At 35.8% G+C, this 19,107-nt stretch overlaps 1 protein-coding gene across 8 annotated transcripts in view; it reads right to left on the minus strand.

The window, feature by feature from the left end:
• The window catches only part of ESRRG (estrogen related receptor gamma), a 442,062-nt gene that overhangs the window by 12,287 nt on the left and 410,668 nt on the right, over positions 1-19,107 (minus strand). For all 8 annotated transcript variants that reach the window (XM_008068383.2, XM_021717735.1, XM_021717732.1 and 5 more), the window contains one exon: positions 3,869-4,138. In XM_008068383.2, the coding sequence (XP_008066574.1) occupies positions 3,869-4,138 (270 nt within the window). The remainder of the gene's footprint in view (positions 1-3,868; positions 4,139-19,107) is intronic.

The raw sequence follows: 19,107 nt of genomic DNA on the forward strand, positions 1-19,107 counted from the left end.
AAATACATATATATACAGTCCTTAATAGATACAGAGTATATTTGTGCTATTACTATGTCATTGGGGGCTATTAGAAAATTCACATATACAAAGGCTCTCCTAAGGGGATGATAATGAAAAAAAAAAGATTGAGAAACTCTAGGTCAGACTTATATGAGGGTCCAAAAATTCTACTCAAATATGGCTCCTATTCCAGTCTTTTACAGCAATCATGAACTTTCTATTCCTTGAAATTACACAATTCTGCACATATACCATTTGTCCTCAAAAATAATAGAATGCTGTCATGAGGTCATTACTATTATTTGTGATTTTAAATTGACGACCAAAATATTATTTGTAACTTTTTATCAATAGGTGCTATTAATCGAGAAATAATGCATAGAAGTAAAAGAAAAAACTCAACTTTAAACACGCTTATTCTTGAATGGATTAGGTTCTTCTGTCTTCAGGTTGGTGTGAAGCAGGGGTGACAAAAGTCAGGATTTGAGTGGCAGCTATGGTACTTGATGGTTTTGTGACTTGAGCAACAGAGAATGGTCACACTGAAGTGATTCGTAATCTTAAACTGCTTTTAATTGTCTATCATATAGTTTCAAACAAATTCTTAACAAAAGAGTCAACAGACCCAGTCAAGAGATTAGAATCCCATGACATAACCTTACACTACTTACTTATAGCAATATTTTACTATATTTTTCAATAGAGACATAGAATTACAGAATCATAGAATTCCAAAAATGCAAATAATTCTAGAGATTAGTTTAATTTATTGGCATATGCATAAGAAGACTGGGGCCTAAGAAATGCAATGCTAAAATTGCGACCTAGATTTTTCTTTTTAAGTTCAATTCCACAGAGATGCATCAGGGGTGTAATGATTGCTCAAGAGGTTGTTAGTACTCAAAAATAAGAGAATACTTAGCTTAAGTGAGCCTATAAGTTTCTTATCTTCAAAAATAATTGGAACTATCATTTAGGGTTTTCAAATATCTGAGTGTGAGAAATGCAGGATTAGGTAATAATATATTGGGGTTTTGACCATACACCTGAAGATAGGAAATATGCTTCCAATGCTGTTCTGTTGTTATAAGTATTCCTGAATTCACATGTGACAAAAATACAGCCACAAAAAATATGACAGCCATTATCAGGAAGCCAATTGCCTGCTTCCCAAGCGTAAGCACAACATTTATAATTATTGAACAAAGACAGATGTTTAAAATAAGCTGAAATTTAGATAAATGAGACAATGGTTGTTAATAACTACAGCCATACAGGGAAAGCTAAAATATCTACAAAAATAACACTAAGATAGCTTGTTTTTTGCACAAAAAGTCACTTATAATAACTTGACATTCCTAAATGCTAAAATAAAAACAAAAACAAAAAACAAAACAAAACACCAGGAGCATTTTGGAGTGTCTATGAAAAGTATTAAAGTATTTTCATCTTGATATGTTTATGAGTAGTTAAAAAAACTTACATTGAATCTAAGCGAGATTAAATCTACAACTTTATTGTTGTCTTCCAAATCATGGTCAAAAAATGGAATCAAACAGCATCATATTGACAGTATCAAAGAAAATGACGTTCTGAGTGGTTTGTCCCAATGGGGCTTGCAAGTTCGGTGGGTAATAAAAAGACCATATTTACACAACACAGGATAGATGGCTGATTTAGAGATTAAAATAGTCATTCTGGTACTTAATATTTTTTTCTTTAGTTGGAACTCTGATTCAATTGATTTTTCTTCATATTGAGAACCTAAATGAATGTTAGAATTCCTTGCAGGAAATTTCTGTGATATGGAGACATTTTTCTGAGAATAAGCAATGCTACTCGTGATAAGAAAAAAAGAAAGGCTTGTTTACTCTTTCTGGCTTCAGACAAGAAAAATAAACTAAATAGTTCTTTAAATAAAATCTTCCTAATTATCAGTCACTGCTGTTAAGTGGGTCACTTTCTCCCCCAAACAGTTGAGCATATAGGATGAGAACATTTATATATTAGAAGTGTTAATGATTATACTTCTAAGCAACAGAGACGGAAATGCTGCTACTAATTAATTCTGGTACTCTAGATTAAAATACTTAGCCATAAAATATACATCCAACATTTAAAATTATAAAATTTTAGCAATTTTGATGATAAAGTTTTAGCCTTGCTCAGCATTCATGATAAGTTAGTAATTTTAAAAAGCAACTTGAAGTATAAAAGATATCAAACATGCTTTGTATATTTTAGAAACGGTTAGCCAAGTAAATGTTTTAAGTTAGAATTGTTTCATGATTACTAAATAGAAATTCCTTTTAAAACCGCTGCTATAAAATCTTTAATCTAATTATGAGAAATGCTATAATGTGAAGTTCATACAAACGAATAAATCCTCAGAAAATTTCTATCCTATCTCCCACTTTGATCTTCTAGAAAGCAGGGCAAGAGGTTCTTGTGGGTTTCTAACAGCAATGCCATTTGTCATAAGGAATCATATTTTATAGTTTCACAGGTACGTGGGAGAAGAGGGGTGAATGGTGTGGTGAGGGAGAGGGTTGTATTCACAATTAAAACTGTGAAATGCTAAACTCCATTATGAAGACAAATAGGAAAGTACAACTTCATTGTTGAAAACAATTTCCCTCCTATCAGTCCAAGGATTCATGCATCAATATTGTAGATGAACTGTTAATTACAAAATCAATTAAAAATTATTTCTAAAAACAGTCACGCGTCCCTGGCTCTCATGGGGGCAATTTGGGCAGAAGGTCTCATCTCACTAGGACCGCGCCAAATCACAAAGTCGTCATCCACAAGTAAGCAAAAGCAATCTGGTTTTTCATTTTTCAGCGCGGCTGAGCCCAGCCTGAGATTGATCGTCACATATGGCCCCAGAAAACAAACTGTCAATACCTTGAATGCTGCAGAATTTGAACAAATAGCCATCCGCCCATTCAAGCCACTCATTGCATCCCATTTAACAGATTTTATTGACAGTTTCCTTCTTGTAATTAAAGGGAAAACTACTGGCCGGCAACCAAGATAAAGTTCAAAGATAGGGTCAAAACAAAAGCAGATGGAGGGGCACGGTGTGACTGTCAATGGTACATAGCATCAGAGCATGTTATTGACACACAGGTATCTAATGATCGGCACGTCATTAAGGAGGGATCTGTCCTGAATTTTATGCAAATGCTAAAAGAGACTTAAGACCATAATAAAGCATTAGGAGAGGCACAAAGGGAAAAACAACAAAGCATCAACGATTTTTACTTATCAGAGGTTGCTCTCTATTTTAGCACATTTCAGTTTAAATGTAAAGAACACTTATTCCCATAATTCTTAACCTTTACACAAAGGTAGTATCTTTGAGGAAAACATTCCTTCAGAAGAATTTGACTTCTAGAGAACTCCAGAATGTAAGAAAACAGAGTATTCTTTGCACCCAAATTAAAAGCAAGACTAAATATATTTCCCCAATTGCAAACTTTGCATTTTTCAGGGGAAAATGTGGTTCATGTGTACCCATAATTCTTTTATTTTGACTTATGCACAAAAGACAAGGGAGTTGCTTTTGTCCCAGAAGTGTCTGTTTAAGCTATTCCTACAAGAGTTTTCTCTTTGCTATGATCCAAATTAGTAAATGCAATTAGTTGACAAAAGTTTCACAGCTTTCAATGTAAAATGAAAATATTTCTCTTTAGGAATATTTTTCTTATTTCCAGCTTTTCACTAGAAAGCCATACTCATAATAATTTTGCTGACTCACATAGAATTTACAAACTAGATCTAGCAAATTTCTGGAGAAGGTAAGGGAAGAAGTAAAACTGACATTAAAAAAATGTAAAAACAGCCATGTCAATATGCCAACCTGAATTAGCAAGAGCTATAGCTTTGAGGGTGACAAATTCTTCTTTCTCCAGCTTCATGCTCTTGTATTTCTTTACCAGCTGCAGGATAGCATTATTTAGATCAAGAAGGCCTGCTAATTTGGACTGGTCTTCGTCCATTATATAATCATCTGCATAGACAAGTTCATCCTCAAACGAAAGAGATCGGTATACGACACCAAGGATCAAAATTTCCATCCAAGCGCTCTGCAGAAGGCTCATCTGGTCCGCCAGGGACAGCGTGGAGAAGCCTGCATGGAAAGATGGGCAGATCAAGTTACTTTAAAGCCATAATTTCATAATGCAACATTAGTTTCATATGGTAACTGGCTTCTGCATCAGTGCTCAAAATTACGCTGAGCTTTGATTAGAAGCTCTTAAAATTTTCCCCTGATCTTTACAAATAGCAAAATAAAAGTCACAAACCAGCTTCTTCAATCTGTTGGTGTTTCTATAAGTTTTATAGACTCAGCTAAGGGGAATATAATAGAGATGTAGTTTTTTGCATTTGATAAGAAAATACCATGTAATCTTTAAGTATACTTAATTTCTGATTGAAGTTGTCAGGGATGTTTTACAGGAAGTCAGATTTTCAACTATCTCATCTCTAAAAACTACTATTGAGTAATAACACAAAAATATTTTTAAAAGTCATAAAACAAAGGAAACAAACATTTTAGGCCACACAGTACAGTACAACTTGAAAACATTTCTCTAGAATAGTTACAAGCACAGTGGATTATGAGTACAACCAGATGAGCCTTCTTAATTGGATATTTTGCCCCCACTAATATTTAACATGAATTTCTTTTTTAAAATGGGGATTATTAATATAAAAGAAATTGGAATCCTTTACAGACTGGCCTTCTCATAACATAGAACAGTCACCATTAATTATTGTTATTAAGATCCAGTTATTTTAAAAGTTAAATATGAAAGCAATGGGGTTTGGTGGAAAGAATATGAATGAAGTCAGATTCTGAATGTAAATACAGTCTCCACTTAGCCACTGGCTTTTTCACCTTGAGCAAGACAATGAACGTACCTTGGATTTTTCATGTGGGAAATATAAAATAACACCCACCTAAACATGATCTTATAATATGTTTATGCATTCAATAAGTGTCGCTATAGTGTACATGATTTTTATCTGAATTATCTGGTTGATCGCTTCAATACTTTACTGCAAATCTGGGCTTCGTTCATACATACATATTTAGAGTCCCTTCTGAGCTTGAGAAAACATATGCAAAAAAAATTAAAAGGAAAAAGTTGTTCGATAGGGAAAGATGAAGTAGTACCAGTAAACCTACTTAGGAGTGAAGATATATATATATATATATATATATACCTGAGAGAGACTAGACCTACATTCTACAAGGAAGTCTTAGTGAAGATACCCGATGATCAGATGCTTTTTCCAAGAGTCCTAAAAAAGAAATATTTCCTATAACTTCACTTTCGTTTTCAAGGTTGTGCCCAGGAATCCCAAGGGTGAACACCTACCCCGTGGTTTTGACAACAATGGTACCATGATTTAAAGTCCTGCTGCTAGTAACTCTATAGAAGGGAGGATCATTTTTAATAATGCAACTTAAAAATCTATTTTTACTCTCCTTCTCGACATTATTACCCAAATCACAAATATCCACTGACACCCAACCTTTTTAGATTCCTGCTTATGGTCATTGTTGCTGTCCTTTCCATTCATATCAAGTTGTGCATATTCCACATGATATTAGAAACTACAGCACATTCAAGAAAAGGAAACGATTTCTTGACCTATTGTTGGAAACTAGTGGTTTGCCATTTGGTACCACTAACTATAAGTGCTTAATAAAATCATCAAAAGGGATTAGTCGAGCTTTTCTTAAGGGAGCTTTAAGGCATGTGTAAAAAAGCATTGCTTGCATTGTTTATCAAGGTGCTTACATGTTATTGGGCAGGGTTTCTTTTAGACTGGCTATATAGGTCTTTTTTTCTTATTTTCTTTTTGCTATTGCAATTTGGGGTTAAATGAATAAATATTAGAATCCTCTTACAATTAGATATATAATAACTGATAACATTTTACACAGGGATTCAAAAGAGAAAAATAATTCTTTAACCAAAGCAGGTTTGGCTCTCAGTGCCTTTGATTTTAGGAATAAGATATGAAACAAAACAAAGCAAACAAATACAAAAACAAAACAAAACCCCCCCCCAAAATCACATTGCTCTTTTGGTCTATTTCCTCTCCCCAAGAAAAAAGGGTGCAATGCAAATTCAAGTATCTAACTCAAGAGACTAAACAGGAATTTCTCGTGTAAATAGACAAAAAAAAAAAAAAAGATAATCTGGAAAGTTATGAGTGAAAAGGGATAGGCCTTTTCAATTTGCCTTAGTTTCTTCTTCCTTTTCATGCTCCCAAGCAGCAGTTTTTCTGCAGCAGCAGATGGACAGAGAGCGTAGCCCGCAGCACCTTCCTGTGACAGCCCTATTCTCCCTCCCAGACACTGCTGTTAGTAAATAGATTTACACATTCTCCAATCTCCACACATCTTTCTGCCGAATAATTAAAAGCAGGATGATTAGTTTATTGAGTGGAAGGAGGAACTTTTTTATTGAGGTCCATCCACGATTTTATCAGGGCCAGCACTTTTACGGTTGTCAGGGGGGTGCAGGCATCCAATTTTTCTTATCTGCCTGATTAATACAAACGCTGTTTCAGGACGCATTAATTAACAGATACAAATCTACGTTCTCATGGAAGGATCAATACGGAGAAGAAAAGAGGCATCAATGTGAATTTAGTGCTGATGATGGAGAAGACACGCTATCGACATTTACGTGCACGGAAACTTTAAAGTTGCACCGGGCCCCTTTGTCCCTGTGATTTACAAATTAACAATGTTTCAGCCGTAACAACATTTCACACATTTCTTTGGGGTTTAATTAAGCAAAAAGCAATAAAATTTCATTTTTTAAGGGTGATGTTGCAGTTTGTTTCTTCTGTGTTGTGTGTGTGTGTGTGTGTGTGTGTGTGTGTGTCTGTGTGTGTGTATCTCCTTCCTGCAAACCTAACTTTTTTCTTTCACTTCTGTATGAAATAAAGAGAAAGGAAAAAGGTAAAGAAAGGACTCTTCTTTTTTGGGGTCAGAGAGCATGGAGACATGGACATAACACAAAAGGTTTGACAAGTTTGCTTGCTTGATCTCTTCAAGTCTATTTCAGCTAATTAAAGGAAGTGTAATTTTTGCAAATTCATAGGAAAAAGGACAAACTAAGTTTTACAAAACTAAAGTCTATCATTTTATCTCTTCTTGATCTAGAAATAGCTGTTTCTTATTTTAACCCATTACGGCCACATCTCTGCAACCTAAACACTAGTACAAAGAGCTCTCCTCCTCAAATGCCTGAGTAGCAGTTAGACAGCCTTGCTATGAGATAGTCATGTTCATCTTTGGTCACAAAGGAGGTCAAAAACATAATAGAGATTTTATCTTAATTCCATAAAATCATTGTACTCCTTTGGAGTGCTAGCTATCCAGAACATATATAAAAACACATGGATAAAATAATACTTTTGTTAATAAAACTGAGCGATGTTTAAAAACCTAAATGACCCGGGCCTAAATGAAAATGCATGCTTTAATAAACGGAGTCTAAGGAATTTTCTAAAAACATGAATGCTCTATTGGCTCACATATACTGGCATCCAAATGACAATTACTTGTTTGTGCTTTTATAAGGGGTTTAATAGTATTTTACAGCTATCAGACTACAAGTTAGAGGTCCTCCTCATCTGTAACGTTTAGCTATCTTTGGAGAGAAACCTGTTTCCCAAGTGAAATAAAATATGTTTTGCAGTTGTGTCATTTGAACTTCATGTTTTGTACATCCCAGGATCTTAATCTTTGGTGTGTGACAGGTTATAGTTTTAAATGTTCAGCTGCATTACAGCTTTTTAAAATACACTGATACCATAGCACATTTTTTCTTTCCTAGCTACGGCCATTCCATGCATATCACTGACAACTCTGATCTCTCTTCATCTTTGTCCTGGAGTCAGTGCCATTTAATGTATCTCAGGCATTTTGCTAGCAGAATGACTCTCTACCTTGACCCACAGTTAAATAGCATGTTTATCTGCAATACAGTGTGCTCCAAATAAACCAGATGACAGTTGGGAATAACATCATTTGGAAGGACTGAAAAGCTTCTCAAGAGGCAGGTACCCCTGAGGTAATAGGCTTGAAGAAAGCATGTTTTGTGCCAACCCTCTTGCCTTCTTCTACTGGAAACTTCGGAGGTTGACAGTGGTGCCATGGGCACTCGTCAAGCACTTTCTTTTTTTTCAGCCTGGCAAACTGATGCACTTTGCAGTCAACTTACAAAAAAGGCTAAGCATTTGAAAGTGTGAAGGGCAAAAAATATCTGACGGCTAGTCTTCAAAAATACACTTTCATTTCAGAAAGCATAAATGTTTATTTCCTGAACAGAGTGTTGACAGAAATAGGCTGCAGTGCAGGCATTTGGGTTTAACCCCTGCTAGGCATCTTCTTCTTGGCTGATTTCTTGAACCAGAGAGCAAGCATTTTAAATCTTCAGGGTGTCTCTTAATATCATCTAATCATGGCATTGATTTACCTGCTCACGGTTTTTGAACTGTAGCTTTTCTGTTCCACAAAAAAAAATATGGATACTTTTCAACAAATAGCCTATCATGCTAGAATTATAATTATGCCATAATGACTCACTGAGATCACAAACAAAATTCATTTTGAGAAGCTGACTGAGCCACATAGCACAAGCTCAATTCTTTCACACCCATACAAATAAACCTGATGTTTATGGGAACTAGAGAAGAAAAGAGTAACAGTGGCATTAAAATTTGGTTTTGGTTACTAAAAGACACACGCATACATAACCTTTGTGAGAGATAAACTGACTCGGCATTTTTAAGCTAGTTGCTCTTTTTCACTTATGTGCAGATGTATCACTTGTTCTATGATTCATAAAACACACTATAGTGTCTTATAGGAGACATATATGTGTGTATATATATATATATGTATATATATATACACACACACACACATGCATGAACTATATATAAACATGTATATGTTTACATATACATATATATGGTCTCTTTAAGTATATGTATATATATATGTGTGTGTATATATATACACACACATATACATGCTCTCTTTATATGTAGTTCATGAACTGGAGCTAGAGTTAGGCAGTTACAGATGGTTAACTGCTGAAGCAAAAGCCAGAACATTACGTGATGCTATCAAAAGCATTTTATTTAAAATAAAATTCCTTTACCTGTGAAAGAGATTATAACGATGATATTATATTTGTGCTTAAGCATTAGACACAGTAACTAAAATACTATTCTTTGAATATTTACTGTTTTGGGCTGATTAACGTCTGGGATTTCAATAATTTTGATTCAATCACAGCTGATATTGGTGAAATATAAGAATAATTGTCACACGTGAGAAATAACTCCCTTGCTTGCTAATTTAATTCTTTCTTTCACTATTTGTTGACTACATAAGAAATGTATTAAGTTCTTTCTTTTTAATACTTCAAGTAGGTTTCACTTCGATTTTTTTGGAGTCAGTATTATTATTATTATTATTATTATTATTATTGAGAAAGCAGGAATTTATTAAAAAGATAGAAAAAACTCCCAAGTGGGAGGGGACCTGTAAAAGGGATGCCCAGAGCTTTATTTTAAAGTAGCAGTAAAACGGGACAAATGCATATTCTTAAAATCTGAAAGGCAGAACTCAGATTTGAATATAACTTTACATATCCAAGTGGCAGAACTGACCACCTTCTATAAACTTGAACAAATGATCTGGGTAGTTGTGGTAAACTAAAGGAGGTAAGAACCGAATTGCAATGGTAATATTGACCAGTTCAAGGTAGAATTGTTGCTGTGAATTGAGTTTACAGGTGTAATTGACCACTGACTACTCATGCCAATTATGTAAACAGCCAAATGAGTCTACAATTAGCCCACTCATGGGCACAGACATTGAAAACATGCCCCATGGTAGTGGTGGAAAGCTTCTTAAGCAATGATTTTTTGTTTTCCAGTCCAGCTTGCTAGAAAAATTAAAGCATAAGATCAGCTAAGAAAAAATATTTCAAGTGGCAACACAGGAAATCCTCCAAATGATGACAAGAGTTTTCTCCCCCCCCCCGCCCCCCCCCCGCCCCGAGGGTTGTAGCTTTTTAAGCACTGGCCAACCTACTTTGAAAAAAGGACCAGAGACAGGGCCAATGAATGCCTAAGAGGAATGTTAGAGACTATCTTCGTGGAGTGTGCAGTTACTCTTTGGAAGTCCTCACTTACCCTTACTTAGCTGCTACTTCTGAATGACTGAAGAGGATCTGAAATAATTCCCTTAGCTTTTCCCAAACCCTCTCTTACTTGACCTCAACTTCACTTCTTCTGTCCTTTCATCTAAACCAAGAAGAAAGAAAAATTGTTGGGGGGCATGGAGGAAATATAGGTTGAGCAGCCTTAAAGAGCAAAATCTAATGGCTTTCTTTTCCTACAACCTTTATGTTTTTCCTAGTTGAAAATAAGTTCTGCCTGAAAAGCCATCCTTTCTGATGTGACTGAAATTTGTTTGACCACCAAGAAAAAAGGAAGGCAGTGCCATATAATGGAGAACTCTTTTTAAAGATCTTTAGAAATGGTATTTCCACTCTCGCTTCTGGATTAAGTGGACACTAGGTAGGGAAAAGCACTGTTTTGAAGCCACATTTCTGATTTTTTTTTTAAATCTGTGTTTGAATTTGACTTGCTCTATCCAATCACTGGCAGGAGCAGGTCAGAAAACAGCACACGGTATCGCAAGGCACTGACCACTGGTCCAAGGAAAAACAGACCAGCTTGAACATCAGATATGTGGACACCATTCTCTTAAGGAAATTCCCAAGAAGTCTGCATCACATTTGGTCTAATACTTAATTTAAAAATCAAGCCTTCCAACTAGACAAGTACGAACTCTATCTTGAATTTAACACATAAGATAAGGGTTTATTGCCATGAAGTGGTATCTGAGGGATAAGGCTATGAGACTAGTGAGAGGAACTATTACCTAGAGATCTGACTACGACAAATACTGTTAACTTGGCCTCTATTATGAGTTGAAGTGTGCTCCTCAAAAGACATTGAGTTCTAATCTCCAGGACCTGGGAATGTGAACTTTTTTGAAAATAGGATCTTTGCAGATGATCAAGTTAAGGTGAGGTCATCAAGGTGGATCCTAATCTAATGTGACTATATCTTCATAAAAAGGGGGAATTTGGACACAGAGATAGACATGTAGAGAGGGAAGATAATGTGACGACATAAAGAGAATGCCATCTACAAGCCAGGGAACGATTGAAGCCACAGAAGCCAGGAAAGATAAGAGAGAAGACTGGACAAGTTCTCCCTCGCTGCCTTAATAAGGAAACAAACTTGCTGACACCTGATCTTGGGCATCCAACCTCCAAAACTGCAGGTCAACAAATTTCTGTTGTGTAAGCTTACTACTCTGTGGTACTTTGTTACGGAAGCCCTGTCAAACTAACACAGATCCACAGTTGAGCTTATCTGTCAAATGGGAAATGAGGGCTAGACACTTCTGAAGACTCTTCCAGCCCCAAAGTTTCTGATTCAGAGTAACAAACTGAGAACTGCTTTCATGAAGCACAAAGTTTTCTGTTTAATTGTGAGCATCTCAGACAAAGGTCACTGGACTGGGAGTAAGTAGACCTAGAAATAGGTGCCACGTCTGCTACCAAGTAGCTACAAGACTCTGAAGAATGATTCAACTTCTCTGGTTCCTGCTTCCCATTTGTAAAATGAGAAGGTAGGCCGGGCTCGGTGGCTCAGCCTGTAATCCCGCGCCTTTGGGAGGCTGAGGTGAGTGGATTGCTAGAGCCCGCGTGTTCAAGACCCGCCTGGGCAGCAAGACCTCATCTCTACAATAAATCAAAAAAAAAAAAAAAAAAAAAAAATCAGCCGGGCGTGGTAGCGCATGCCTGTAATTCCAGTTACTTGGAAGGCTGAGGCGGAAGGATCGCCGGAGCCCAGCAGGTAGAGGGTGCGGTGGCCGGGAGCGGCCACTGCACTCCAGTCTGGGCGACAGAGTGAGACTCCAACTCAAAAAAAAAAAAAAAAAAAAAGAGAAGGTAGGAAAGGTGTTACTGAAGGTTTGTACCAGACCTAAATTATTAGGTTTCCAGTGGTTTTACAGTAATGAAATTCAAATAAACTGATATTTAAGGCATCAATTAAAGTGAAGCACTATGTTCAGTACCATTTGAATATATGAAATGAAAATGATATCATCCTTATTGTCTCCAATTTTTACGACAGTAAAAGTAGAATAGACCATAATGGAAAAAAGAAAGTAAGTATTGTAAGGATTAATCAAAGTATATGTATATGTAGAAGAGGAAAGACTGGTGCTTGGTTGCACACATCCTTCTAAATGTATTCATCATTTTTCTCCTTGGTCCCTCCACAGTTTTGGTCAGTTCCCCATCATCTTTCTTGGGGGTAACTTTAATAGTCTCTTAATCAAAACCCTTATATCTGGTATTTATCTCTTGCAACCTACTCAGTCTATTTAAGCAATCTTTAAATATGAAATCTAATGATGCCATCCACTGATCAAAATGCTTTCTTGTCTTTTGTATCTACTACAGTACAAAACTGAAACTCTTTAGCACAACATATAATTTATTTAATTCTTTGACTTTTTGTCCCTTTCCTGCCCTATTTCCTGAAAAAATACTCCCCTAGTAACTGTTCTGTGCTTAGTCTAACATGTAGAATGTGAGCTCATTTTTCCCAATCCCAATGCCCAAATCCATAGTTCCAAAACTTCCCCCTAAGTACCACCATCCACCTGCCACCGCATTCTTAGCCCTTCATTGATCTAGCAACAAATTTTCTCTTTTATACTTCTGAAATTATGTTCAAAAGCATACACTCCTTTCCATTCTCACAGCCATTACCATTGCCACCATGTGGCACCTAGGGCAATTGTAAGGCATAAAAGTGAAGATGAAAGCAAGGACACAAGCAGGAGACAAAGTGTAAGTGACTGCTGAAGGGAGTGAATGTGAGGATGGGCTGGTTGATAGATGTATCTGTATCCTTACAGTGCTTTTGCCTGTCCCATGAGTTCTCCAGGATGGAAACCTTCACTGCTTTGTTCTTTGCTATATTCTCAGTCTCTCCAACATCTTCTGCTACATATGTGCCAAATGAATGAAAAGATAATTCTTCTACAGCTCAATAACTGGCTTTCAAAAACATGGGCAGTTAGTAATGAAGAGACCATTCCAGAAATCAGATGCCTGTCCCATAAAAAAAATATCAATACATAACAAAAAAAGTTGCCGAATGCTTTTCCATTAATCCAGTGAATTCTCATTAATGCACAGTGGAGAGCTCTTTGTGTATAAATGCCTATAGTACATAGAATTTTATTTGGAGTTGCTTGGACTCTGATAAAGTTCTACCTAAATTTCTTAACATCAGTCAGTTCCTCTTTAATTTATAACTAAAGCTGACAATTTAATCATATAAACTGTTTCCCTTATATTTCTAAACAACCATTCACAACAGATTCCACGATAATGTCATAATAACTTTTTATTATTTATAAGTATCTGGAATTAATTTCTCTATCCTAGCTGTAGAAGTATTTTGACAATATATAAACTTATGTTCTAAAGCTGGGATTTTAACCCTCTGAAATCTTAACCAAGTCAAGTCAAGGATGAAAATAAATGTTCTTTGTTTCTTTCTATTTGCAGGAATAAAATGTTTGTATGCATACTTTTTGAGACATAAATTCTTAGGAAATTCCATCTAATTTTTGAAAAGCCCATGCAAAAACTGCTCATAAGAACATTTTCCACACTTAAAAAAAGGCAAAAGGATCGAGAAATCCTACATTTTTGTCATTCTGAGTTTCTTCTCCCCAAATCAAACACAGGAAAGAAAAGGCAAGGCAATAAAATACATCATATGGCTTCTCTCTCTCAGCCCATTTTAGAATAATGGAACCTCAAAAAGTAAAGACTCACTCATCAGAAGTATTTGCAATACTATCGTCATTGCAGCACTGAGGGAGTAATGAGTCCTCCTATTTTAAAGCAGCGGATTAGACATTAAAACAGCAAAGATGGTACTTGTTTGATTTGACCTTTTACTGTGCCTGTATGCATAGGTGTTAATGTAATTTAAATGCCATTTAGATATGTTTCAGGTTTATCAAACTAGTTTGTGTATACGTTCTTATATAATAATTTTGAAGAGGAACTGTTTCTACCTGCTGTAGGAGCCAGCATCGCTATAGATAGCCCTATGCAAATAATCTGGGCACGTAAAGCGGGATCTATTTAAATCTAAAGAAACCAGGTAGGACCTTGAGGAAATGAAGCAGGGACCAAAAATGTTTTTTTAATAGGTCAGGAGAAGGTTCACATTATTTTGGTATGAACTTTGTTCTTCTAGTTCCTTGGCTGAGAGTTTGAATTTAAGAACAAATTATGTTTGCTGAAAACCACAATTTTTCATTTGAAATAGAGATATGGTGACAAGTGCAAAAAGGTGAATTTTGTTCATGTAAATGTTTGGATCAAAAATATGCTTTTTCAATCATCCAAAGTTTTAATAAACTAATCAATAAGTTATTAATGGAGTGTGTCATTTGTTAGACTTTAATATGAGAAAGATCTGTCTCTAAAATTCTGCAAAACTGTTAGAGAGACAATCCCAACTGTTGTTTTTGGTTAACTTTTTCTAAAACAACAACAAATTATTGGCATATTTACCTTCCTTTATACTTGCTAATATTTGATTTTTTCACTGAATTTTGACCCCAAAATATATTTAAAATAAATAATTTTTTATGACTTTTCTTTTCCTACACATGCAGTTTAATTTCAATATTTTTAAAGATAAACTATTTTTCTTGGAAATATTCAAAAGTTAATGAAAATCTATAAATAGTAACTTAGCCATGGTTGCTTTATTTTTGCTATATGTAACTCAACATTATACTTTGATGTTATAAGAATCTTTCTTTAAAAAAACCACATTTCACACATCAAATAAATTAGGAATAAGCTATAGTGGATTTGATAGATATATAGATTGATAGATTTAAGATAAATAAATAGATATAGAGAGAAATGTGTCTGTGTCTATTAATTTACTAATGTAGTACAGAAGAGAAAATTAGAAGAAAAAGAGAAGTGTTCAATGTACCCCAATCTGATTTTGGATTAAACATTGCCTATTCAAGGAAGATGAAAGTTCAGAGTTTCTCCTAATACATCTGCCTGCATTAATGAAGATTGAGTTGGTGGCTTTAAGGCTCAGGGTATCTTGTCAAATACGTATTTTTTTGGTTATAGTATTCCCATTGGTGAAGGCCACATCTATATACACATTAATGTACAGAACAACATAGGCATTGTGAGAACTTGAGTGATTTCATATGTGTTAATCTAAAACTTTAAAAACTAGAGTTAAGCTAGCTGGCACAAAAGAATAGAGAGTTGTGATTATCTTGTGTACTTTCACTGAAATGAGAAAAAATTAATTCTGTCTGAGGTCTCTAAGAGAAAAATCACTTATAATTCTATATTAATTTTAAATAATATATCTTCAAATCTTTTCAAATTTACCTAGTCAGACCCTTGATACAGAAATACAAGTTCCAACAAAAAGCACGAATTATTATAGACTTAGTGTCTGTGGAGCTAACAGTGGTTTCTCCCCTTGTCTCACTTTTACAAGCAACAAATAAAGCAGGAAAAAAATGAAAATCTTTCAGGTATGCTTTTCTCAATTTTCCTGAAATAGAAAGAAACTATAACTCAGTGTCTCTAACATATGCCCTAGAAGGAAAAGAGGCAGAAAAAAAGAAATCAGGAGGTCTTCTGCATAAATGCAAGTTAAAGGATTTACAGCACAGGCCATTAAAAACAAAGTGTCATATGTATTCATGAAAGAACGTAGAAGAAATATGTTATCCATGAGATGCATGTCACAGATACGAAATTATAGCACACTGACCCTGAAACTCCACATTCAAATAATATTAGAAATACTCACTATCTATGCTTAAAGACCTAGGCATAATTCTCTAGACACCTTGGAAAAACAGCTTCTCTGAATTTCTAGCTCTGAGAGTTCAGTTTAAAGTCAGGCCCCTACACTATTTTTCTCTGTGGCTAATGAAGATCTGTTTACGAATATTTACTCCCAAGTTCACGGCTGGCGTTTGCTGGCTCAAGCAGAGCTAAGTCATTATGGCTTGGCATACGTTCCACTGGGGAGGCCACTAGTTATCTTCTCATTGACAATAGAGGCAACCCCTTCGATTCCTCTGAGCCCTCCCTTCTTCCTGCCTACACTGTCCCCAATTTGGATGACTGGTCAGGTTAAAATGAAACAAAAACAAAAACATCAAACAACACACCCCTCAGAATTTCTCAATCACATGAATGCAGGATTGTTATCAGTAGTAAAAGGCTGCCTGCTGTATTTACCCCAGACATATGATATACAAACAAAACCTGTGCCTCTTATAATAATTCTTTCTGAGAGGCTCCTCCATTCAAAAGTAAAAGGGATGAGGCATGTAGAGCTGCACTTTAGAGCTCTCATGCTATAATTATTCTCCCCAAATGAACAAGAGTACCCCCAGCACTGCCTCACAGCTCCCCTGCTTTGGTCTGTCAGAAAGTGCATTTATCTTTGTACCCCCTCCTCTCTTCGATGTTGTGACCATTTCCTTTCAAGTCACCAAGAATCTGCAAATAAACCCAGGACATCCTAGAAATTTTCATATTAGGTTGATTCAAGGGGAAATAAGCAAAGGAAAGTGCAGGGGTTACCATATTCGGAAGTTGCACTGTTTCCTAACTTGATTTGAGTAGCATGAAGATGAGGCAACAGTCCAGAATGAAAGGGGGGAAAAAAGGGAGAAAAAAAAAAAAGCTGCCTGATTCTAATACACCTAATTAGCCATCGGCAGACTCTTAATTGCATACATTAGGATGATTCCATAGTGGAGATTAATTCTAAATATACCCAAGCAGCTGGTTAAGATGCCATGGATTACAGTGTGGACTGTACTTTTCCACTTAATTAGATATCAAAATTAAGCAGCAACAAGCATTTTGACATAACGGGGATCAAGCCGCTGCTTGGTATCCCAGAGCTGCACTAAAGTGACCGCTAAACAGAGTCGCACAGATGGAGAGATATTAAATGCCGCACTGGAAAGTAATTTCAAATAATAAAATATCAATATTTACATTTTAATTACCCCTACTGAGAGCCGCTCTGTCATTTTCACTATTGCCGACGCAGCAAGGGGTAGTGGAATGACATTGCGGCTCTGGCTGCAATGACTATTTTGTTTCCATTAAAGAATGACAAGTGTTTTAGAGGCAGTGACACTCGGTGTGTGAACAAGAATGACAGCAGATCAGAAAATTCCTATTAAGGGACTAAATGCCTCAACAAGAGAATTTACTTTGAGCAGCAGCTCCTCCTTGAAGCACATAATCCTTTCCAAATTTTCTGCTGAAAGTTTATTATTGGGGAGGCCCAGGGGAAGTTTTAGTCTCCCATGAAATATTTAGATCCGTAAAACGTTATATGATGATTGTCAATTTAAAAACAATAATACTTGACGGGAACAGATATCCAGGAGTTATGTGTAAATCACAATGAGGCTGGGGAGGGAGTTCTTTTATATATTCCCTTATTTAAATTGACAATGCCATTGATAATGTTTCCTTGAAGCATATCTATTTCTTGTTGAGTACATGGATGAAAGTTTGGAATATGGCTTAGAATCATCATAATAAAAACGTTGGACTTGTTTACACTATCTTTTCACTAATATTTTATTGTCCCAACCATCTCAATCATAATTTCTTCGACGTCGAAAATGAAGTCAAGAATGTACCATAATTGTAAGTGTAAATGCACATACATGTTTATATATACTGTATATTTTTCTTTAGTTTCCGGAATTATTTAAATATAGCAAATTCCTAGTGGCTCTTACAAGCCCTCACCAAATTTAATTACTCTTTATGGGGTGTGAAGATAAGATTATGAAAAAAAATAAAAGGTATATATTAGAGGTGACATGTTGCATTCACAGGATCATAAATGAAAACGGTAAAGTCTTCCTTTGGGGATGACTGTCAAAACTATAGACATCCTGAAAGAATTTTAATGCCTCAAGATATGAGAGTGTATAAGAAAACCTCCTTGGTCAGTATACTATAGCAGGCAGTTAACTGACCCCCTATCTCAGAGCCTGCATTTATTTAATGTGTAGAGATGAACAACTATAAATGTGATAAATGGCTACAGCAGGAGACTGAATAGAATTTTTCAAAGAAAACGTAAAGGAAGTTAGGAGTTCTATAGATCCTTAGCAGTCTCTTGTACTGCCATTTCTTTAAAAATATCAGTTTTGAAGTTGAAATAAAAAATTGATAATAGGCCTGGTATACTAATGTATGTTCCCTAACTAGGAGACGTTCCTCCTAACGAAAAATAAAAGTGCGTTGGAAAGTATTTCTTAAGCATCCCTAATGCTTTTAGGACAAGACAGATCCCCATTTCTCAGCTACTAGCACCTTTTAATTTCTGAAAGAGCCACGGTTGAAAATCTTAATTAATTGTTCCATACTGCTTCAGGATCATTATGCAATGTAATAAAGGCCGTGTAATTATGAAATTTTACAGCCATTACCAAGGTTGATGGCTCGTATTTCATCCTCAGCTGGACCCGATGGCTTTTAGGCACTCGGCTCCCCTTTGATGAACTACAGACAGATCTATCAGGCCCAAACAATATCCAGGCGAGGCAGCTATAATAGCTACCTACAGATGAAGCCATAGATAAAGATAAACTATAAATCTACACACACAAATGCAGGCACATTGCCTGGGGATGACAGAGGAGAGAGGATGAGACGCTTGGGAAAGGTAGTTGCTCCCACGAAGGCCGCCTCCTGCGCGTCTCGCTCATTCACTTCAGAATGGGCTGGATTTCATAAAGGACAGTGAAACTCAAGTGAATGTCTCATTTATTCTCGGTATCTCGAAATCAAATGAGAGAAGGAAGGGGTGTCCATGAGCATTGTATTTAGTGCATTA

Source organism: Carlito syrichta, unplaced genomic scaffold (assembly GCF_000164805.1).
Source record: "Carlito syrichta isolate Samal-C Ts95f unplaced genomic scaffold, Tarsius_syrichta-2.0.1 Scaffold310619, whole genome shotgun sequence".
Lineage (NCBI taxonomy): Eukaryota > Metazoa > Chordata > Mammalia > Primates > Tarsiidae > Carlito > Carlito syrichta.